At 56.6% G+C, this 20,457-nt stretch overlaps 9 protein-coding genes and 1 non-coding gene across 10 annotated transcripts; 6 read left to right on the top strand and 4 right to left on the bottom strand.

The window, feature by feature from the left end:
* Positions 1–827: 827 nt before the first annotated feature.
* TRAVEDRAFT_161917 (uncharacterized protein) lies at positions 828–2,940 on the top strand. The gene is made up of 7 exons (XM_008036456.1): positions 828–1,013; positions 1,079–1,295; positions 1,352–1,397; positions 1,448–1,646; positions 1,715–2,081; positions 2,147–2,487; positions 2,543–2,940. Exons 1-7 carry the CDS (start codon positions 942–944, stop codon positions 2,642–2,644), a joined length of 1,344 nt encoding a protein of 447 aa, XP_008034647.1. The 5' UTR covers positions 828–941; the 3' UTR covers positions 2,645–2,940.
* A 914-nt stretch (positions 2,941–3,854) lies between these two features.
* TRAVEDRAFT_69519 (uncharacterized protein) lies at positions 3,855–4,894 on the top strand (the record flags this gene model as incomplete). The annotated part of the gene is made up of 4 exons (XM_008036455.1): positions 3,855–4,029; positions 4,096–4,349; positions 4,476–4,568; positions 4,617–4,894. 4 exons carry the CDS (start codon positions 3,855–3,857, stop codon positions 4,764–4,766), a joined length of 672 nt encoding a protein of 223 aa, XP_008034646.1. The 3' UTR covers positions 4,767–4,894.
* A 625-nt stretch (positions 4,895–5,519) lies between these two features.
* TRAVEDRAFT_34641 (DNA/RNA polymerase) lies at positions 5,520–8,306 on the top strand (the record flags this gene model as incomplete). Its single annotated transcript, XM_008035490.1, has 15 exons — positions 5,520–5,611; positions 5,664–5,733; positions 5,793–5,880; positions 5,934–5,962; positions 6,016–6,135; positions 6,193–6,262; positions 6,317–6,464; positions 6,519–6,636; positions 6,825–6,959; positions 7,013–7,164; positions 7,222–7,361; positions 7,419–7,480; positions 7,531–7,650; positions 7,708–8,260; positions 8,287–8,306. 15 exons carry the CDS (start codon positions 5,520–5,522, stop codon positions 8,304–8,306), a joined length of 1,917 nt encoding a protein of 638 aa, XP_008033681.1.
* A 170-nt stretch (positions 8,307–8,476) lies between these two features.
* TRAVEDRAFT_t29 lies at positions 8,477–8,550 on the bottom strand. Its single transcript has one exon. It is a non-coding gene; the product is annotated as a tRNA-Ile (tRNA).
* A 225-nt stretch (positions 8,551–8,775) lies between these two features.
* On the top strand, positions 8,776–10,047 carry TRAVEDRAFT_56498 (uncharacterized protein; the record flags this gene model as incomplete). Its single annotated transcript, XM_008035829.1, has 2 exons — positions 8,776–8,985; positions 9,061–10,047. 2 exons carry the CDS (start codon positions 8,776–8,778, stop codon positions 9,976–9,978), a joined length of 1,128 nt encoding a protein of 375 aa, XP_008034020.1. The 3' UTR covers positions 9,979–10,047.
* Positions 10,048–10,227: 180 nt separating this feature from the next.
* On the bottom strand, positions 10,228–11,120 carry TRAVEDRAFT_62999 (mitochondrial import inner membrane translocase subunit). The gene is made up of 5 exons (XM_008036178.1): positions 11,069–11,120; positions 10,895–10,994; positions 10,655–10,841; positions 10,444–10,566; positions 10,228–10,389 (listed from the first exon to the last, which is right to left on the bottom strand). The coding sequence occupies exons 1-5, from the start codon at positions 11,098–11,100 to the stop codon at positions 10,364–10,366; spliced, it is 468 nt and encodes a 155-aa protein (XP_008034369.1). The 5' UTR covers positions 11,101–11,120; the 3' UTR covers positions 10,228–10,363.
* Positions 11,121–11,504: 384 nt separating this feature from the next.
* Positions 11,505–14,125, top strand: TRAVEDRAFT_62998 (uncharacterized protein; the record flags this gene model as incomplete). The annotated part of the gene is made up of 4 exons (XM_008036176.1): positions 11,505–11,778; positions 11,836–12,013; positions 12,066–12,180; positions 12,236–14,125. 4 exons carry the CDS (start codon positions 11,505–11,507, stop codon positions 14,123–14,125), a joined length of 2,457 nt encoding a protein of 818 aa, XP_008034367.1.
* Positions 14,126–14,365: 240 nt separating this feature from the next.
* Positions 14,366–14,920, bottom strand: TRAVEDRAFT_34638 (uncharacterized protein; the record flags this gene model as incomplete). Its single annotated transcript, XM_008035489.1, has 3 exons — positions 14,366–14,476; positions 14,530–14,780; positions 14,842–14,920. The coding sequence occupies 3 exons, from the start codon at positions 14,918–14,920 to the stop codon at positions 14,366–14,368; spliced, it is 441 nt and encodes a 146-aa protein (XP_008033680.1).
* A 285-nt stretch (positions 14,921–15,205) lies between these two features.
* TRAVEDRAFT_114394 (tRNA guanosine-2'-O-methyltransferase) lies at positions 15,206–17,106 on the top strand (the record flags this gene model as incomplete). The annotated part of the gene is made up of 10 exons (XM_008036454.1): positions 15,206–15,414; positions 15,468–15,712; positions 15,769–15,845; positions 15,902–16,018; positions 16,071–16,127; positions 16,193–16,259; positions 16,311–16,448; positions 16,502–16,589; positions 16,652–16,877; positions 16,933–17,106. 10 exons carry the CDS (start codon positions 15,206–15,208, stop codon positions 17,104–17,106), a joined length of 1,398 nt encoding a protein of 465 aa, XP_008034645.1.
* A 243-nt stretch (positions 17,107–17,349) lies between these two features.
* On the bottom strand, positions 17,350–19,758 carry TRAVEDRAFT_161894 (uncharacterized protein; the record flags this gene model as incomplete). The annotated part of the gene is made up of 12 exons (XM_008036453.1): positions 17,350–17,413; positions 17,468–17,514; positions 17,774–18,011; positions 18,065–18,238; positions 18,291–18,372; positions 18,432–18,531; positions 18,580–18,934; positions 18,989–19,106; positions 19,155–19,384; positions 19,447–19,491; positions 19,546–19,655; positions 19,711–19,758. 12 exons carry the CDS (start codon positions 19,756–19,758, stop codon positions 17,350–17,352), a joined length of 1,611 nt encoding a protein of 536 aa, XP_008034644.1.
* Positions 19,759–20,457: the final 699 nt, after the last annotated feature.

Raw genomic sequence — 20,457 nt, 5'->3', positions numbered from 1 at the left:
TCACCGTTCGCAGCAGCTTACCAGCGTCGTTATCTCCATCTCGTAAACGCTGTCAGTAGAGTGGCGCTAGCGCGCTGCGCTTCTCACCAGCATCTCCCACAGCCGGCCTTGATGTGCGTGTTGTCAGCGCTGGGCATCTTCCGACCACTCCGATGACATTATGAGGGTGGACCGGATGGCATATCTCGCTTGGCAGCTGCCGTAGCTCAGATCTCTGTCTTGCCCGTGGTCTCGGATAGCCGTCACAAGAGCTCGAGGAACGCGAGGGAGTCTCGGAAGCCTTCCGCAGCACGATCTCGGCGACAATTGAATGCAGAGGGGCTATGCAGTGTCTTCTTTCGTACCGGACAAGGCTGATCGACGACAGAGCGCTCGAACGGATGGCCACGATCGGTGGACTTGCAAAGTTTCGGCAGTCGCGACGGCTTCTTGCACCCAAGCTCAACACCGGTCCTCTTGGACTTGAACGAAGATTCGTATCAAGTGAGGGGCGCAGCTGTTATGTATCTCACAGCCTCCGCTAACCAGCAGCTCCTGCAGCGAGGCGGTCAGACCGCCAGCGCTTGTGCAGGCGACCCCACCGCACCCCACACCGCCATGACACGAACGAAGATGACGATAGGGCAGAAGCGAAGAGGTGTCAACAAGTGCTGCGCGGCGTCTAGAAGGCGAAGAGCGGGCGGAATGCAGGGACACGCGACGGCAACGAATCCAATCGCGTCCATTTGATGAAACGTTTCAGGCCGCGCCGCTCCCACCCCCTTCGCTCTAACCTCGAGCGGCGGCTTCTTCCCCGAGTAGGGTGCCACGCTCTCACCGGGCTCACCGCGCGCAGGACACCCGCCGCAGGCGCAGCACCTCCCTGCTCCCAGGCAGCGCCCGGGATATATACCCCCTGGGATAGAGAACCCGTTCCGCGTCTTCTTCCTTCGCACACCACCATGCATCCGACACTGTCGCTTGCTATCCTTGGCCTTTGTTCGTTTGTTGCTGCCCACGGTCCCCTAGCCCAGGCAAGTCAACTCTAATGTTTGTTCTCCGCTGACCATGACGTTGACCGGGGCTTGGCGTACCACAGAGACAGGGCTATAGTTACGGGGGCAACAGTGGCAGCAATAGCGGCAAAGGGGGAGACGACGACAACAGCAGCTCCGTGACGGCGACCTCGACCTCCGCTGCTGCTGGTGCATCTGGCACGGCCGTCTCCGCCGCAAGCACGTCTGGCCTCCATGGAGGAACGGTGTGCAGCGACCTCTTGTGCATATCCGGCCTAGTGAACGGCTCGACAGTTCAATGTCAGTGGCGCATCTTCACGTAAACTATCCCGACACGGCCTCATGTCCCCCTCCAGATGTGCTGCAAAGCAAGGGTACCGCTACCTTCGGTTGGATGGCGATGTACGTCTTAATATTTGCAACTCGACGCCACCGCTCACAAGTTGTTTCAGGGGCTTCGGGTCGACCATGGCGAACACGCCCATGGTCATTATGTGGCCGAACAGCGACGGGACCATGACGCTGTCGCAACGGAAAGCTCCCCAAGAAGTGATGCCGACTGTCGACCCTAGCCCGCCCCGGGTCGCGACCGCCAACACCGCAGCCAGCGATCTGACCGGGTCGCTGCCCAAGGTGGCATTCACCATCCCGGTACGCGCGCGTCGGCGCTCCCGTCTGTCAGAAGTCCGGTCGCTGACATAGCCCCGGTGATGATCCAGGCGGACTCGACCAGCGCGACGTCGCAGACTATCATTTGGGCGTTCGGCACCACGAACCCCGAAGACAAGGCGGAAGACGCGACGCTCGTCCAGCACCTCGAGTCCGGCCCCATTTCGATCGACATGTCGCAGGTCGTGGCGGAGTCGGACGTCGCGCACCTCGCGAGCCCCGCGACCGACCCGAACTCGACGAGCGGCACGGTCGACGTCCCGCTCGTCCCGTACCAGAAGATGATCATCGCACACGGGCTGCTGTGCACCATCGGCTTCCTCATCATGCTGCCCGCGGGCGCGCTGCTCGCGCGGTACAGCCGGACGTTCACGAACGCGTGGTTCCTCGGCCACTGGGTGTTCCAGTTCGCGTTCGGTAAGCGCCAATCTGCCCGCTCCGGATGCGCGAGGCGCGTGCTGACCGCCCTGATCCGCCCACAGCGGGCCCTGTCATTATCTCCGGCATCGTGTGCGGGATTGAGGCCGTCAAGACGCAGGGCGTGGAGCTCGACGACGACCACAAGAAGTGGGGCTTCGCGCTGCTCGCGCTGTACGTTGCGCAGCTTGCCCTGGGTGCAGTCATCCACTGGATCAAGCCGACGTCGTGGACTATCGGGAAGCGGCGCCCGGCGCAGAACTACTTCCACGCCGTGCTCGGTATCCTCATCATCGCGCTCGCGTTCTACCAGGTTCGCACTGGATTCCGCACGGAATGGCCAGCCATGTCCGGACGGCCGCCGATCAGCAACGCCGCGAACATCGTTTGGTACATCTGGGTCGTGGTAAGTTTACTTTGTTGGATAGGAGCGATCTTGCATGCTAAATCTGTTCGCACAGCTGGTCCCTGTCCTCTACTTCGCCGGTCTCGCGCTCCTCCCCCGTCAGTTCCGCATGGAGCGCCCACACCGCAAGGCACCCTCCGACGAGTACACAAACTGAGATCCAACTCTCCCCTCTTGCTCCCCTCTCAACGATGTCGCGCATGTTCGCCGTAGAGCGTCTCAGGGCGCTGCGCCATAATCCGGCGTGGATAGAAAATCGGTAACGGACGATGACGAAGATTTCACGACGCCCTTTGTAGATACGATTCTCATGTGTGTCCTCTGCCCCCTCCGAGGGGCGTATTTTGTAGCTTATACCAGATACTCTGTGCCGCTGGACATTCTAATCACTATACCTCACCTGATTCTACCTAACGTCGCGTTTTGGTACCGCTTGTCACGGCTCACTTGAAAACTCAGTACTGGGTGATGAACTTCGGCAGTTCATGCTCTTCTTCGGATGCCAGGAGGCGTACCGCTTTTGACAGCACCCGTCAACCTTTGCGGCAGCCTGGTGCCGCAGCAGAGCGAAACATCGTGGAAGATGTGCTTACTCTATAGCATAGCCTCGTGGGAACGGAGTGCCGGTCTCACTGCAGCTCGTGAGTACATCCCTTGTACTGCGCTTAACATGTGGCTAACCTGTGCTCCACCCGCGCAGTCTGCTAGTAGTGGTACGATGGCAAACTGGCTGGTACATTTTAGTACAAGCATCATCTGAGCTATTTCGGTACGCACAGCCATACGGAACACATTGTGTTCGTCGAACCGTTTGTAGGCTGTCCGAACATCCGAGTCCCGGATTGACTGCAGGTTCGGTTTTCCGAATTTTTATGACGATTCTAACTTCTTTCTCATCCCCATGGTGTTCAGCTATTCAGCGAACATCGCGCGCGTATGCATCCGTCAGTATACTTGCCTTCTGCATACAGCGACTGTCTGTCTTCAGCGTATGACGGAACGTGGCAACTTGTGCGTTTCCCATCTCTAGCGCTTCTTTCTCACACGCACTTAGCGATTAGAGTGGATCCACTCTTCCATCGTCCCTCGATGGAGGGAAGAAAGATGCGCAGCGCTGCAGGTGAGAGTCGGCTTGCAGCAGAAGAACAAGCCGGCCTCCTCGACATGACCAATCCCCACACCTGAGATTGGCCAGTTTATAGCGTGCGAGGGGCGAGAGGACGCTGTTGTACGCCCCACGGTACGCCTATATATCACCCCATCCTCCTTGGACGACCGCCTCCTCTGACTATTCCTTCATCCCGGATAGGCCGTTCACGAACGACACCACGCAACACCCGCCCCCCTTACGACACGACAGACGCGACATGGCCACTTTCCACATCCCGCTATTTCCGTTCGAGAAGTACATCGTCGCGCATGCTATATTCTGCGTAATAGGCTTCCTCGGCTTCCTGCCACTCGGCGCGCTCCTCGCGCGGTACACGCGCACGTACACGAGCTCCTGGTTCACCGCGCACTGGATCTGCCAGCTCGCCCTCGGTGCGTCTCGTGTCTCGTTCTCCCGCACATTAACGTCCTCGCGACTGACACGAGCCTCCGTCCCAGCCGGGCCGACCATCATCATCGGGGTCGCGCTAGGGATCCACGCCGTCAACCTCGCAGAGTCCGGCCCGATCAACGACCCGCACAAGAAGTGGGGCATCGCGATCTTCGTGCTGTACCTCGCCCAGGTCGCGGGCGGCCTGACGGTGCACTTCCTCAAGCCGCGTCTGTGGGCGCTCGGGCGCGGGCGGCGCCCGGTGCAGAACTACGTGCACGCGGTGTTTGGGCTGCTCATCATCGCGTTCGCGATGATGCAGGTGCGTGTCCAGTGTCGTGTGCAGTCCGCAGCAGTCGTTCGTTCGAGAAGGAGAAGGCGAAGGCGCTGCGGGTGTGGATGCCGGAAGGTTTGGGCGTGCAGCTGACGTTGCGGTCGTTCTCCGTAGGTCCGCACGGGCTTCCGCACTGAGTGGCCGCTCCAGACGGGAAGGGGCAGCATCGGAAACGGAGCGAACGGCTTCTGGTACTTCTGGATTATCGTGAGTGCTTCTGTGAATCGATCGCGTCCGGGGCTCATCTTCGTGCAGTTCCTGATCGTGCTGTACGCCGCCGGTCTCAGCCTGCTGGTTCGCCAGTTCCGGCTGGAGCGCGAAGCACGGAGGGCCGCTGCGTTGAAGGATACTCCGGAGTTGAAGCCGATGACGAATGGCAATGGCGAGACCCAACAAGCTGCGTGAGCCCGAAGGGTTTATGCTTTAGCGGGAGGACTGCTCAGAGCAATGTATGAATCTTACGAGCGGACCTTGTACCTCTAGCTGCTTGCTCCCGGCCTTCGTACTGTTGCATCATGCTCGCTACTACGATCAACGAATCTTCGAATCTTTCATCTTCATCCTGAGAATGGCGGATTTCTTACGTCTCGCATGCTGCAAAAATTAGTGAGGGGTTATCTCAGTATCGCAGGCCAGATATGGACAATTCTATATTATCTCGCAGCCTTTCTAGGGAGAACGGCTTAGTGTGGGACGCACTGAATTGATAGATGAGTCAGTCGAGCGCAAGATTGATATTGAAGTTGTAGGTACGTACGTTTGAGACGGCTTCAAGGGTGATTATTAAGCTTCAAAGCAGTTGATGAAGGTATAGACCTTCCCTAATATCACTATCACTCTAGAGTCAGAGGTGCTTCACTCGCCACTTTCTGGTTTTGCACGAGGATGGGGGATGCGAGGTGCAAACTCGAACTTAGACGAAAAGAGCGCCAGTCCCAAGCTCACGTGAGGGTACAGTCAAGTCACGCGATCGCGTCCGACGCCGCGCCGCGCGGTCCCGACGCCGATCGCGCGCTTCCCGTGGCCGCAGCCACACCTTGTCCACCGACCGCCACCATCGTTCGCGTTACAGAGTCTTCGCTCTTCACGGAGGACCCACCACTCCTCCCGCTTTATGAATTCGGGCACGCATGAGACAACACAATGGCGAGTAGAACCATGCCTGAGAAGAACATGAACCCGCCACCATCCACCCCCGACACGGCCAGTCTTCTGAGACGTCTCGCTGGTTCCTCCGTCAACAAAGCGGGGTAGCTTCGTTTGTTTTATGCATTCGTATATTCAGAACTTATAGAAACATAGACTTGCCAAAGACCAGACGGAGATCAACCGTATAATTGCGGAGGCCTCGAAGGGCTCAAAGTTCTATGAGGTTAGCTGTACCTGTCACATAGACGTTACCGGCCTACTCAATAACATATGCCTAGCTAGCACGAGAAACGGAAGGACAAAGATCTCACTGAGCGCATAAACCACATACTCAAGCTACGCGACGAAGCCGTCAAGGGTGTAGACCTCAGTGCGTTGCCATTTGTCGGAGAACTACCGCTCCGCGCTGATGGTCCACTCTAGCCAAGGTAGAACAGGGTGTAGATAAGCTGGTGCGTCTTGAGCCATGATCCTATAATATACTTTGACTGACGGAGCCTTCCAGATCGCACAGCTTGAAGCAAAGAGAGACTTGTCGCAATTCATCGTTCATGTCGACATGGACGCTTTCTTCGCAAGCGTTGAAGTCCTGCACGACCCAAGCTTGGCTTCTAAAGCGTTTGCGGCACGTTGAACTCGTTCATCGTGGCATGTATTCAACAATCTCACGCATTGGGTTTAGGTGGGAGGAGGCGTGGTTTCCACCGCTTCTTATGAAGCTCGCAAGTTCGGCGTGCGATCCGGCATGGCTAGTACGTCTATTTTCACAGTGCTTTTCAATTGACAAACTGACAGATATATGTTAGCATTTGTCGCCAAAAAGCTATGTCCGGAGCTTATCGTTCTCAAAAGTCATTATGAGTGGTATAACGAAATGTCCAACAAAGTCATGTCTATATTCCGGAGATACGACCCGACCATGTGTGCCGCCGGATGCGATGAAGGCTATCTCAAGTGCGTAGTCCTATGCTCTCGCCTGATTACCATTACCGACGGATCGAATAACAGCATAACGAACTATTGCGAAGAACACTCGCTCAGTCCTGAGGAATGCGTCTCCCAAATGCGAAGTGTCGTACAAGAAGAGACAATGTTGACGGTAAGCGCGGGAATTGCACCTAACAAGGTACGCAGTCGTCGCGCTTTTTCATGGCGGCGCAGGGACTGACAGAGTTTCTCGTTAGATGCTTGCGAAGGTAAACTGTTTCGGCGATCCACTGTAGACATAGCTGACTGACCGTATGTAGATCTGCTCAGACAAGGTAGAGATTCCCAGTTTCTGCCATACAGGATCTACCTAATACAACTGCGCAGAACAAACCAAACGGCCAATTCAAGCTCGACTTCGATCCAGACGCCGTTAAGAAGTTCATGTATGATCTATCCATTCGCAAGGTTCCCGGCGTCGGGCGTGTACACGAGCGACTACTAGATTCGATTGGTGTTAAGGTACCCACACCGACCACGAAGTATGTCCGCCATGCTCACCTTGCCTTTCGAAGACGTGCGGAGATGTCTACGAACATCGTGCAGTGCTCTTCCTCCTCGACAAGCATTTCGGACTGGAGTTCCTGCTGCAAGCTTATCTGGGTATCGCTTCCAACGTCGTTCAACCGGGCCAGCGAGAAGAACGAAAGAGTATCGGTGCCGAGCGGTCCGGAATCTTTCCTTGAGCTAGGAGATAGCATAGCTGATTTAGCGTTTGCATCAGGACCTTCAACGCATTGTCCGACACCGCAAAGATATACGCAAAACTCGAAGAGGTTGCTGCGGAGTTGGAGGCCGATATGGAAGAGAGCGGATGGACGGGGAAGACCATCACACTGAAGTACAAGCTGGACACATTCCAAGGTACGACCGGGAACGCAGTACTGCTACGCCGCTTGCTGACGACGGCTGGCTCGCTAGTCTTCACCCGAGCAAAGTCTTTCGACAGGTGGATATCTACCAAGAAGGAAGACCTGTTTGCGGTAAGCCCATCATTCTTTTTGGCGTGCCTGTAGCTGATATCCTGGGGTAGATCGGACAAGAGCTCCTCAAACCCGAGCTCCCGCTCACACTGCGTTTGATTGGACTGAGGGTCACGAAACTGAAAGATCTCAAGGCGGAAGTGGAGTCAAAAGCTCGAGGCATCAAACGCGTAGGCCTAGTCACATTCCCATCATCACGTTCAATATTGACCGTGGCATGAGGTTAGTTTTTTGAGGCTGCACCCAGTTCTCCCAAGAAGAGGAGGCGAATAGACGCCTCCCACGTCGAAGAAGAGGACGAGATGCCGCGCCTTTCTCAGGACGGCTTCGCGATAACCATGCCCGGTTTTGATGACGACACGGAGGGCGACACTCTCGTACACCCCGACGGTCTCACAGCCGACGTCGAGGCGGCAGAGCACCTCCCTGCGCGCGCCAGGTCTCTGAGCCTAAAACCCAAGTCTACGTCTGTCCCGCCCGCTCGCAGGTCACCATCGCTCAAGCCGTCGTCATCTAAAGCGACTCATGCCCCGTCCTCCTCTTCGCGACGCTCGCCGACCCCGTCGGAAGAACACGACGGAGACCAAGCACCCCCATCCTTTCTGGAATGCCCGATATGCGGGCGCATGCTCGAGACGGACAACCAGGGTTTGAACGAGCATGTCGACTTTTGTCTGAGCAAGCAGGCGATCAAAGAGGCGCAGACAGCCTCTCTCACCCCGAGCAGCTCTGGACACACGTCGGCTCAAGGAAAGAAGCCATCCCGCAAACCTCAGTCCCGTCAGAAGAGTCGCGCGGATGACAAGCAAGGAGAAGGATTACTTAAGTACAGGAACAAAGGATAGACTTCTGCGCTGTAGCCTCTTATTTCTCATTACTTGGATTACTTGTCCGGAGCTCCTAGTGGTTTATTAGCGTTATGTGAATGTGTGTACCGTTTCTGCAACTCGAGTGAAAAACCCGGATCGAAAGTAGGAGGGCAGTGAGGCAAAAGACTGGCCAACGCCGGGATCGAACCGACGACCTTGGCGTTATTAGCACCACGCTCTAACCAACTGAGCTAGTCGGCCCATAATTAGCGTGCATTGTTTTGACTTACGATCATCGGTATTTAGCCGAATACTCTTTGGGCATGCGACCGGCGTTCAGTATATTGTGACAGTGACGTAACGTTCAAGCGCCGAGGTCACGACTGTGCTCGGCGGCAAGCTCCGGAGTCTTCTGCCACCACCGTCTACCTCTGGCCGCTCTCCTGTATCCCACCCTGCCTGACCTCCACACAAGCTACTTGTATCATGTCTGAATACTGGGTAGCACACAAGAAGTACTTCTGCAAGTATTGCAACATCTACATCGCAGACGATGCACCCTCGCGCCGGCAACACGAGACGGGCCTTCGGCATAAGGGCAATGTCGAACGATTCGTTCGCGGGCTCTACAAAGCCGGAGAGAAGCGGAAACATGACTTGGAGGAGGAAAAACGCGACATGGCGCGCGTGGAAAAGGTCCGTCGTTGTGTCTTATGGGCTCGCGACATGCAAGTACGTTTGTTGACTCGGTGTTTGTTCATTTCTTTCCAGGCAGCAGAAGCAGCATACGCGCAAGATGTGAGCGCAGGTCTGGTCAAGCCTGGGAGCAGCAACGCCGTCGCAGGACCGAGTTCCGCGGTTGCAGCCTCCAAACCCGTGGCTAGTATGAAGCCATCGAATCCCTTCGCGAACTATACCACAGCCGAGTCCCTGGGATACACGGATCCGGACGAGGAGCGACGTCTCGCCGAAGCCGCACTGAGACAGAAGGAAGGCGTCGCTGGAGAATGGCAGTTCGTGGAGGTAGTGGAACCGCGCCCAGCGGCCGAAGAGTCTGGTGTGCCTAGCGGCGATTACGCGAAACAGGAGCCAGGAGTGGAGGGACCGAGCACGGGCGAGAAACGGCCAGCAGAAGAGCCGGTGGACGAGGAGGACGCGAGAGGATGGAAGCTACGGCGGAAGAAGATCAACGTCGGCCTGGGCGAACTGTACGACCCCGGCGCACTCCCGATCAAGCTCAAGGCGAAGAAGGAGGAGCCGGGAGAGGGTGGTCTTCCCCAGGGAGGTGGCTTCAGTGCGGTGGCGGGAGGCGGGCTGCCGCCGCTTGGTGGAACTGAGAAGCCAAATTGGTCCGCTCGCGGCTGGAACAAACCTGGGGCTGCGCCACGAAGTACCGTCACTCCCGAACCCGCGGGCTCTTCCAGCGGACAGGGAAACCAGCCCGGAGATGGAGAGACGCAGCCTGAGGTTAAGGCGAAGGACGGGCTACCTGAGAGCAATGGCCATCAGCCACAGTCCGACCCCGACACGTCCCTCCCTCTGAAGGCAGAAGTGGATCAACTCCCTGTAAAGTCAGAACCCGCCGACGTGGAGGCGCCACCACCGGTACCATCTGGAGGTTCTATGTTCAAGAAGCGGAAAGCACCTGCGGGAGGGAGCAGGGGTGGGAGACGAATTGAGGGTCGTTGATTCGCGTATTGTTCACGATGGACATAGGAATCCCGTGTATACTCTGACCTGTAATTCTATGCTAACTCGAAGCACCGCTAGATCTGCAGCTTGGTGTGCAAGTACTGTGTATCATTTAACGGTAAACCGTCAGTACGTCTCGCAAGCCCTACCATATGGGTATAACCTGCTTGATTTGTGCGTGTCTCCTCGGAGGGCGTTCAGATGCAGCACGCGCCGTGTGAAGGTCCATTCTCAGCACTCGTATGATAACGATATTATATCGTCATAGGTATGAGCGGAGTATGCCAAACAATACAGAGGAGAAGAGACGATGCAAGCATTAATAGAACATAGAAAGCGTGTAGAATGAGATATACATCTATAGTCCAGAGGGGTGGCCGAATCACTGCGGTTGCATGTTCTCGGGCACTACGGCACGGGCGTTTGAGTATTTCGCTAGAGAACGGGATACGCTGGACTCACTTGGTGGTAGCTGAGGCCGAGTACCCTCGTTGAACACTCGTGATACCAAGACACCGACACCCTCGAAGACACTGAGGAGAATACCACATGCTACCGCAGAAGTCAGAGCACCACGGGGTCCACCTGAAGATAGCAGATCAGCGCGAAGTCCGCAAAAGGGGAGATCTGCACACGAGGCGGTTAGTGGGGAGGTGGAGCAGAAGACACTCACTTCGCGCAGCGAGACATCCACCCGTCATGAAACCAGAGATGATCGCATTCCACATGTCCTCCTTTTGCCGCCAGCCCTTCACAGCACAGTCGAACGTCGAGAACATGCCACCCCAGACACCAAAGTTGCCACCTGTTACAGGCGCGCGAGCTTTGACGACCGACAATGCTCCCACAAGACGATCGCCCTGCATAGCAAGGTAAACCCAAGTGTATAAGTGTAGGGGCAAGACAAACGCACCCTTGGTGAATTCCTGGCGCCCTTGATACCGTGCCAGATGGTACCACCGACGGCACCCATGGCAAAGGCGCTACCGAAGTCGGAGAGGATAACCCAGGGACTGTGACAAAGAAGGGCACAAACGAAGAAGACTATCAGCATTGGCGCATGCCAGTACAAGAGGAGCGTGCTTGCCATGGGTCTCTTGTGTGATCTGCGTGGGCCATGTCGGTTCGTCGTCGGCGTCGTGCACAAGGAGCTGAGCTGTTTCGTCACCGCCGGCCCTCCCGGTCCCAATCCTGGCGAGCGCTTCCCGAAACTTTTGCTTCAGGGCAGGCAGTGTCACGTGCGCGCACGAAAGCATGTGCCGACGCGTCGCGCCGCGATTGTGGCTGCTCTGTTGATCGAGCTTCCGAATTGTCTCTCACCGCTTTATCCCGAACCACCACCTTCTCCCTCACTACAACCTTGCAACGACCGCATACACCCAGCCATGAACACCCCAACCTCTGCGCTCAGGCGCAAATCACAGGTCTTCGTCGAGATACCACCTTCTCCTCTCGTTTCCTCCCGATCCGGCGGCGGAAATCATCGCGTGCCGCATGAAAACACGCCGTTGAAGGCTGTGGCTATGAACGTGGACCACCCCGAACCTTCTTCATCCTCCCCCACATCCAACAAACTCAAGCGGAAGTCTATGGGCGCGCCCCAAACCGATCACGAGGGCGAAGGAGATGCTCGTCCGCCTCATTCTAAGAAGCTCAAGACCGACGCTCGCTCGAAGACGAACGGTGCGGCGGACCCCGCGGGGAAGAGCGGGAAGGGTGGAAAGACTGAGAAGAAGTCTGACGGACAAGAGAACACTGTCAGATGCCACCAATGCACGCGGCAGTCCGAACCGGCTGGTAAGCATACAGCGCTGCGGTTCTTAACTGTGCGCAGCTCATTGGAATTGGTCGCAGCTGTTATTGAGTGCACGTACCTGCGGCCTACTGGTCAGCGCTGTGTACTTAAGTACTGCAAAGCATGCATGCACAACCGGTACGAGAAGGACATCGGTACCCTGAAGGCGAGTGGGGCTGCGAATGCAACAACGGAAGGACGGTCTGGCCACGCGGGAGGACTGGACTACATCTATCGGTGAGCTTATTTTCGCTGTGGCTTATAGCGCATATATTGATATGTTGTGTAGATGCCCTCGTTGCAGCGACAGTTGCAACTGCAGGTTCTGCAGAAAAGCGAAGGGCCTTCCAGCAATCGGCAAGGCGGCAAAGGCTTCTACTGCTCCTGGGAACGCTCCGGAGAATGTAAGTTAGCATATATGCTAAACTCAGTACATACATTCTAACTCATTCCTGACAGGGCGTGGATCCCGTCGCAGCATCTTCTGCCAAAGCATCTGCAGGACCTCCCAAGAAGAAGGTCCGCGCTACCACGAAAACAACTGAAGCTGCGCGCCCCAAGCCTCATGCGTCTAAACCGAAGCCTCACGTCCTGATTCCGCCGTCCCCTCACATTAAGAAGGCCAAGACGGGCGAACAGACAGGCGCAGTTGAGCCACCAAAGCGTCGAGCGGGACGCCCGAAGCGCGAGCCTGTCCCGAAGGCTATTTCGAAACCGGTGTGGACGCACTTGCCTACGCCTCTGACCCACGACGGCGCGCTGCAGCGCCTCAACATTCGCGAGTTCCTCCTGCGTTTCGGCCACCTTGCTGACATTGCTCGGGGACATCTCGAGGAACTCGAAGAACTGGGCAGCAATGTATATGGCTCGTCTGACGCGGATGACGATGACGCCACATCGCTTGTGGGATGGATATCCGAGCCTGCTCTCAAGGCTATCCTCGTTGGCTTATTGGCACTCCTTTCGAAGGATCCTGATTCGACGGACGCGTCCGCATATACGAAGGCTATTCAAACCATTAAGTCCAGCGGTGCAAGTCTGAACAAGATGTGGGCTGCTCTGGCCTCTCTACGGGAGAAGACCTCGCTCGCTCTTCCCGACCCCCTCCCGCCCGCCGCTAGCACCCAGCGGCACAGCACCCGCAGTGGCCTCCAAGCGCAAGACCCTTCCAGTTCTTGTGTCGTCGTGCTATCCACCAGCCAGCTCGTGCCCGTCGTGGACGAGCTCCTCGAGCACGCGCTACAGACTAAAGCGGTCCGAGACGACTTCGAGCGCGCTGTGACCCAGGAGAAGGACCTCGTTCGCGCGGCACGCGAGCTCACCGCTGAGGAGAACGCACGCTGGAAGATCGTCCTGGATGCCAAGGACATCAGCGTGGCAGACCGGAAGATCGCCCGCACCGCGCACAAAGCTGCCCTGACAGATATCGAGCACGCACAGAGGGTGGCTGCCACGGAGTGTGTCCCTCGCTTTGGTCCCCTCGGAAGGGACGCGGAAGGGCGCGTATACTACACTCTCACCCCAGGTGTAGTCGAGCGCGAGGCCGCGGTCAACCTTCTTGAGGGTGAGAAGGGCGACGTTCGGTTTGGCAGACGGCGCGGAGTCGCGGACGAGGCGCAGAGGAAGCGCATGCGACACTGGTCATGGCTGCTCGCCGTGTATGGCCGCAAGCCAGAAGGCGCGGCGGTTGCCAAGCGCGTCCGTGATGAGGACGACGAGGGAGGAGATGACAACGCAACGGACGGGGACGAGGACGCGGAGGGGTGGTGGGCGTTCTGGGAGCCGGAGGAAGTTGCGAAGCTCTCGGAATGGCTCGCGATGAAGCACGGCATTGACCTGGAGGCCAAGCGGGCGTCGAAGGAGCCTGAGGACGCCGTCGCCGCCGTGCCTCCCGCGGCCACCGAGGGCGAAGGCGCAGGAGCCAGCGCGCCGGACGCGGTCGAAGCGAAGCGTCGCGCTCGGGCCTCGGCCGCGAGCTCCGTCGAAGACGCGAGCTTCGCTGGGCCCTCGCGTAGGGGCGTGCGTACCTTCGCGTCGCTGAACAACGACTCCGAGGACGAAGACGGGGGCGTGGGTGTGGGAGGCGGGGCCAATAGCACCGACGACGAGGACGCCGACATCCAGATGCATGATGCCATGTATGGGGTGCCCGCGCCGACGAAGCGGGACCTACGGGTATTGGCTAAAGGCCTCAAGGAGTACGCCGATCTGCTCGACTGGCGGATTAGGCGTGCCTCGAAGGAGTCGAAGGAGGTCAAGGACGGAGCGGAGAAAGCCGACAAGGCGGACAAGGGGAAGGCCGTACAGAGGACCGACGCAATTCCGACGCAGTCATTTTACGGCAAGTAGGACGTAAACGCGAGGAGATGGCCGACTCGAGGATTCGTGTACGAGGACTGTTTCGTGATACTAACCTTATGTTCTATCGTATCCTAGTAGATACTACCGACTACCCCGCCTTTGACAGCGCGTTATTGACGAATAATCTTTGTAGATGATATTCTGTACAAGAATCCAAGTATGCCACATTATAATACAGTGTTTTGTTGTCGCAGATGAGTCGGAGAGGAAATGTTCTGATATGCACCATCAAAGGCTACACTGACGGGCGATGACCGACGCGAGCTCATCTGCGTCGATCGGCCTCTCGACACACCGTTCGAGACGGCGAGCCAGCAGAGTGGCCAGAACGTGTTTGCACTGTGAAAAAGGCACATTCAGATCTCATCGTATAGCACAAAGGCAGTACCTACCATGAGCTGGGTCTCCGAGAGCAGCACGGAATATGCGTATGCGGGGCAGGTGCAGTAAGCCAGCGTGTGGCCGCCTCCGGACGGCAGGCCTGGAAAGACAGCGTATGTCGCGGTCGACCCTAGAACCTCGTATTGTGAGCGACCCCATGGTGTGTTGTACACGATGACACTGTCGCGATCTATGAGGTCGAGGGCGCCGAGGAGGAGAGTCTCGGGGAAGAAGAAGCGCAGTTTCTCGAGGGTGTCGTCAACTGTGGAACGCGCAAGAATCAGCCATGCAAGCCGCGCGCGAAGGGATCACGCTATACTGACGAGTGTCAGCGGTCAATTCTTGCATCACTTTCTCCAGGAGCGCGGCCACGCCAGAGTTGGAGACCTTTGAGTTGCTCATCGCGACTCTGAGGCTGGCATGAGTCCTCCAGCTTTAACCTGGACGGATCCGGTTAAACTGGACAAAACATTGATTTCAGCTTCTTTGTGTATGCTATGAGTAGTTTGTGGCTCACCTAGGAACGTGGTACTCTGTATGCGGCTTATGGGACCTTGTAGTACGCAGTCAACATCGACGTCCAATCATATGCTGAGCCGAAAACGGAAGCGCAGATCGTCACAGCCACCAGCGTTTCCTGGCTTCAACCTCATCGTCGATCATCCACATCGCCGGTGTGCAGCCAAAATGCTGACCGAGTATCTCTTCGTCTTCGCGCAGGTGCACGATGAGTTCCGGATACCCGAGCTTCTCTCCGTGGCGGAGATCCACGGGTTCGAGATCAAATTTTCCGAGAACCCCGAAGACCGGAAGACGGTAGCACGCCCGTTCATGGTGCTCGAGCTCGAGAGCGAAGAGCACGCTAGGCTACTCGCACAACGATGCGTCCTTATCAGGTGGGTATCTACTAGCCTTCGGGGTGCTTGCAAGGCTAATTACATATGCCTAGATATGTATGCGAGTTTTACGCCCGCGGCAAGACTTACGAGGAAATGCATCGACAAAATCGCATACGCGCACCCCAATGGGAAAAATATGCCGCCGACACATCCTTCAAATTCCTTGTGACCGCATTCAACCACACGATACCTCAGCGGCGCCAAACTGAGGTAGTAGAGAGCTTCGACTACATGGACTGGCAAGGCAAGATCGACATGAAGCATGCAGAGGTCACGCTTTTCTGCCTTGAAGAGTGTAATGACATACCGGCTTGAAGTCGTCGTTTAGTCTGACACTCCTGCTATGTATAGACAGAGACAAGCACGGCACTACCCGCCCCAGAGACGAAGGCGACGGTGACTTCGAAGAAGTTTGGTTCGGCAGGTTGGTGCGTTTGACTCATCCGATTGCATAGATATAACACGACGTCTGACCGGAACACAGATAACAGACGGTACCGCACGTCCGCTTATCCACAAGTTTGACGTGAAGAAACGAGTCTACTATGGGAATACCAGCATGGAGGCAGAGATGTCTCTTCTCATGGCGACCCAAGCTTTGGTACGTCCTCGTACCGCCGAAATATTGACTGGAGACTAAAGATCCATCACAGGCAGCGCCGGGAAAACTAGTATATGATCCATTTGCCGGGACGGGCAGCATGGCATACGTCAGTCCCATTCAAATTCAGTTCGAATAGGATGTACTGACCGCGATAACTGCGATTCATTTCAGACCTCTGCTTACTTCGGGGCCTACTTCTATGGATCGGACATCGACGGCCGGCAGATGCGAGGGAAGAGTGCGGTCACATCCTAAACCTTACCGTCGCACATTTTCAACCACTTTGCAGCAAATCAACCCGGAATCATCCGCGCTGCCGCGCAATATGGCGTCGCGAGCCGTATCATGGACCTCGGCACATTCGACGTAACTCAAAATCCCTGGAGATGCGGAGAGCTGTTCGACGCAATCATCACCGACCCTCCCTGTATGTATTACTACTTTTCGTATCTTGCACGAAGATGCTTAGATGTCGGATAGATGGGGTACGTGCGGGCGCGAAGCGTCTGGGGCGCAAAAACCCACGCCCGCCACAAGAAGGCCCTCCGCCCGTCTTCGTGCAGCGCCCGTCAGTCGGCCTCTTTTCATGAAAGGAGGCTTAACACTCATTCGATACGATTCATTCGCCAGAGACGACCAGCCATACATTCCCCCGATGCGCCCCTACGAGCTCTCAGAGCTCGCACGAGACCTGGTATTGCTAGCGCGATATATGCTCAGACCGCGTGGACGCCTCGTATTCTTCTTGCCTACGATCACGGAGGACTACAAGGAGGTCGATGTGCAAGGGATGCTCTGCGAAGGGATGGAGCTCGTCGCGAACTCGCTGCAAGACTATGGCTCTTGGGGCCGAAGAGTGAGCACGAGTCGCTCCTGTTGATCGAAATCGATGCTGAGCGGCAGAAACACAGCTTATCACAGTTCGGAAGACGACGACGGAGAAGTATCCACCACCTACGTTCGATCCTGCGCATGCCGTCACGGACAACGTCGCGGCGCATGTGCCGGCGCACAAAGATTTCCGCGAAAAGTATTTCCAGGGGTTCAAGAAGAATCAACAAGATGGTACGGCGAGCGAACAATAGCAGATGCGAGTAAGTAAAGTAAAGTAGTAGAAGTAGCAAGAGTACATGTACGAAGATGAAGATGCTTGGGAACATCAGGGAGTGAGCGGGAATAAGTGAACAGTATAAAACAACAGTAAGTCGAGATTAGGGCGAAGCGATGGGGGAGCGGCACAACTACGAGAGCAACAATCAAGATGGCGAGCAGGAAAGCTTCAGTCGGAGATTGGGTATATGTGCCACCGGCATTGACGTTGGAGAGCATTACTGGGCGCCGATGAATCGAGCCGTTGCAGCGATGCGGAAGTTCAGCGGGACAACGGTATGCCTTCTCCAAATCAGCGACTAGAAACTTGAAGCTTGGATATGGATGTTGACTCACTCGTAGTATTCTTGGATAGCCGCCCCATCCATGATCAGGATGTCTCCCTGCGCGGCGTTAACGAAGGGCTACGCAAGGCGCGGTGAAGGTGACGTACGTGGCGGAGGAAGAGAGTCAAGACATTCTGGTTCGCGCCCGAGCTCTTGTCCTCGCGGTACTTCTTGAGCACCCGGAAGTGCATATACGCAGAGGACCCGAGAGACAGCGAAGCCACTCTGGGGCCCAGCCCGCGCTCTGCGTCGCTGTGGAACTGCTCCTGCTGCGTCAAGATACCGCTTGGGCTGTGGCGGTAGCAAGACCACGCACCGCCATCTTCTGTTTCTCCATGTACGCCGCGCTGAGAACTTCGTTGAAGCAATACTGACCGCTCTCCGCCTGCATGACACTGAGCATGCGCGAATGGATCAGGTCGCGGGCCTTCACCACAGCCGAAGGGGCGCCATCGAAGGGCACAGTGTTGTCAGTTCCGCCAACGTACTGCATGATGATGAATACGACGCGGATATATGCGAGCGGACATTCCGTACCTGGTACGGCTCCCCAGCTACCGTACACGTCAACGCTTATGCTTTGACAATCATGTATCACATTGAACACTCACTGTTTTGCGAAAAGTAGTTGGTGAGGAGAGTCCCACGGCACTGATGTTGTCTCAGCGGCCACCGTCTGAAGCGAAGCTCTCCGGAATGCGCCTGTTCTTGGTATTCCCGGAAAATCTCGTTGGCGGTTTCGTTTGTCGAGTGGTTTGCCAGGATCAAGTATATGCGTCCCCTTCGCGCATCTGGTCCAGCGATGCCATCATGACGTGCGAAATGGGACTCACCTGTTCTCCGGTAAAATGTACGTATGATAGTGACTCTTTGCGTTTCCCGCTCTGTATGGGGTCAGAGTGCTCACGATAATGCCTGTACACAGCACGGTCTCTCAGTATCAGAGAGCGAGGATGCAAGCGCTGCCGCCGTACCTGAATCGGGGGACACCTTATGATGCATGAACTTGTCCGTGTTGGTCTGGCCCCAAAACTCCTTATAGGACCGATGCTTGCCCGAGACCTGCAACGTGTTCTGTTGATGATGTTAGAACGCACGCGACTTCATGCACGAGTAACTTACCCCGCAGCTCTTGCACTCCCAGTGCTCCCATTTGTACCTGGAAGAGAGCCGTCCACACTTCTTGCAGTGCCACCCCTTGCAGAAGCGACGACTGGTGATCACTCCATCTGCGGCCCCCGTGGCGGGCGGCAGCGGTGCGATGTCCTCCAAGGTCCCGTGCTCGCATTGGAAGGACGAGTTCACGAAATTCGAGTCATACGTGAGGTCTTCGGGAGGGCGAGAGCCGTCCATACGCGTCCAGAAACTCTGACAGTTTGCCTGCAAGCACATCCACGCTCCCTCGTACAAGAGTGGAGACAGCTTCTGGCATGACGGGCAGGTGTATGTCGCGGCGGGGTGGTGCGCAGTGTCAGGCCTGCCACAAGCGTAAGCCTGTGTTGCGACCGGGGAGGCGTTGAATGATACTCACGGGACGAGGCCGTCCGGGCCCTTGAGCCACCACGGCTCCGGCTGCTTCTTGCACCACTCGAAGGCAAATTTGTAGCGAATCACGTAGCCCTTGCCATTGCGCGCAGGGTGACGCTCGGCTGCGCATCATCAGTCCCAGATCATAGACGGAATGCGGGGATACTCACCCCAAGCGTGCGCGATGTGGTAGAAACCGAGCACAACATACGTATACCCCTTCGTCGCGAGGTCGTATGGGAAGAGCGCATATCGGTCGTCGATGATGAGGACCAGCGGTCGCTTCATCTGGTAGGTGCGAAGCAGGGCGCGGACAGATTTGTCTTCTTCGTGCTGGTCGTCGGCTTCGCGCACTGTGTGTTGACCAGCCTTGGTATGGACACTCTCGGCCTTACCGCCACTGAAGATACGTCGCACAGCAGTCGGTACACGTCGCTTGATAACAAAGAGAACTGCACTGACCCATGGGATATGATGAGGCGACCGTCGCGGGCGAACAAGTCTCGACTGGATGCGTTATCAGATTAGCCTCCGAGTGCACACCAGTCGCATCTCACTCACCCCGACGAAAATGCGCTGAGCAGGTATCCCTTGACCATGTCGTTGTTGAAGTACACGCCGCCTTGGTAGCTTCTGAACCAGTCGAAAGACTCGCATACCTCTTGTCGTGACTGTAAACGCCGACTTAACGACTTGTCCTTGAAACGTCGGTATTTTCAGACGTACCTCCGCCCATATGATCGGCTGGTTCGTTAGAGGTCGCTTCGGAGACATTGGCGGCGGTGCCGACCTTGGGACTTGGATGACAGGCCTCGAACTGGTAGGTAGGACGATGACTGAAGAGAGCGCCGAGGAAGAGGCGAAAGGAAATGCATCCGTAGGGAGTGTTGAACAAGAGGCGAAAGGATGACCAGGCGTAGGCGTACGATACTCAGCGGATTGCGCGCTTCGTGGAACGGCGGGAACTGGGGCGGTCATGGCATCTTGTGGTCTTCTGGCTGCTACTAGAGCGCTGAGTGGGACTTCCTCCTCGTCCGAACTCAGCATGTCGTCTTGAGCCTTCTGGACGCGGCGGTTCGACGCAAACGCGACACTAAGTGGTACCTCTTCCTCGTCGTCCGAAGTCGGCGGGTCGTCCTGAGCTCCGGCATCTTCAGCCCACTCTTCGGCCACGGTGGATTGGTTACGCAATTGCAGCAACGCCTCCAACGCGATGTCTCTAACGATCTGGTCCTCCTCTTGCAGGGTGGCAGGGATACCAAGCGTTGCTGGAAGCACACGAGGCGTGAGTTCGTTCAAGCGCAAGCGGTCGGACTTTCGTCGAGGAAGGTTCACCACTTGGCGGTCGGTCGAGAGTTGTTCTCCATCTTCAGCGGCGACATCAACAGCATACGAGCGGGCACGTTTGCGGCCACCGTTCTTGGCCCCCTTATCCATAATAACTCCTGCCGGAGCGGAGACGGATTCAGGCTG

This window comes from Trametes versicolor, assembly GCF_000271585.1.
Source record: "Trametes versicolor FP-101664 SS1 unplaced genomic scaffold TRAVEscaffold_2, whole genome shotgun sequence".
NCBI classification, from domain to species: domain Eukaryota; kingdom Fungi; phylum Basidiomycota; class Agaricomycetes; order Polyporales; family Polyporaceae; genus Trametes; species Trametes versicolor.
The sequence above is the reverse complement of the archived record's forward strand: the minus strand, read 5'-3'. Positions and strand labels throughout refer to the sequence as shown.

Bases quoted from the DNA above. Each gene is read 5' to 3' on its own strand.
- TRAVEDRAFT_161917 (XM_008036456.1), top strand. From the start codon at position 942: ATGCATCCGACACTGTCGCTTGCTATCCTTGGCCTTTGTTCGTTTGTT. The intron at 1,398-1,447 runs GTACGTCTTAAT...AAGTTGTTTCAG, and splicing joins ACCTTCGGTTGGATGGCGAT to GGGCTTCGGGTCGACCATGG. The intron at 2,488-2,542 runs GTAAGTTTACTT...CTGTTCGCACAG, and splicing joins TTTGGTACATCTGGGTCGTG to CTGGTCCCTGTCCTCTACTT.
- TRAVEDRAFT_62999 (XM_008036178.1), bottom strand. From the start codon at position 11,100: ATGGCCCACGCAGATCACACAAGAGACCCATG. The intron at 10,842-10,894 runs GTGCGTTTGTCT...CTTGCTATGCAG, and splicing joins GCGCCAGGAATTCACCAAGG to GGCGATCGTCTTGTGGGAGC. The intron at 10,390-10,443 runs GTGAGTCCAGCG...CCCGTGCCGTAG, and splicing joins TCGGCCTCAGCTACCACCAA to TGCCCGAGAACATGCAACCG.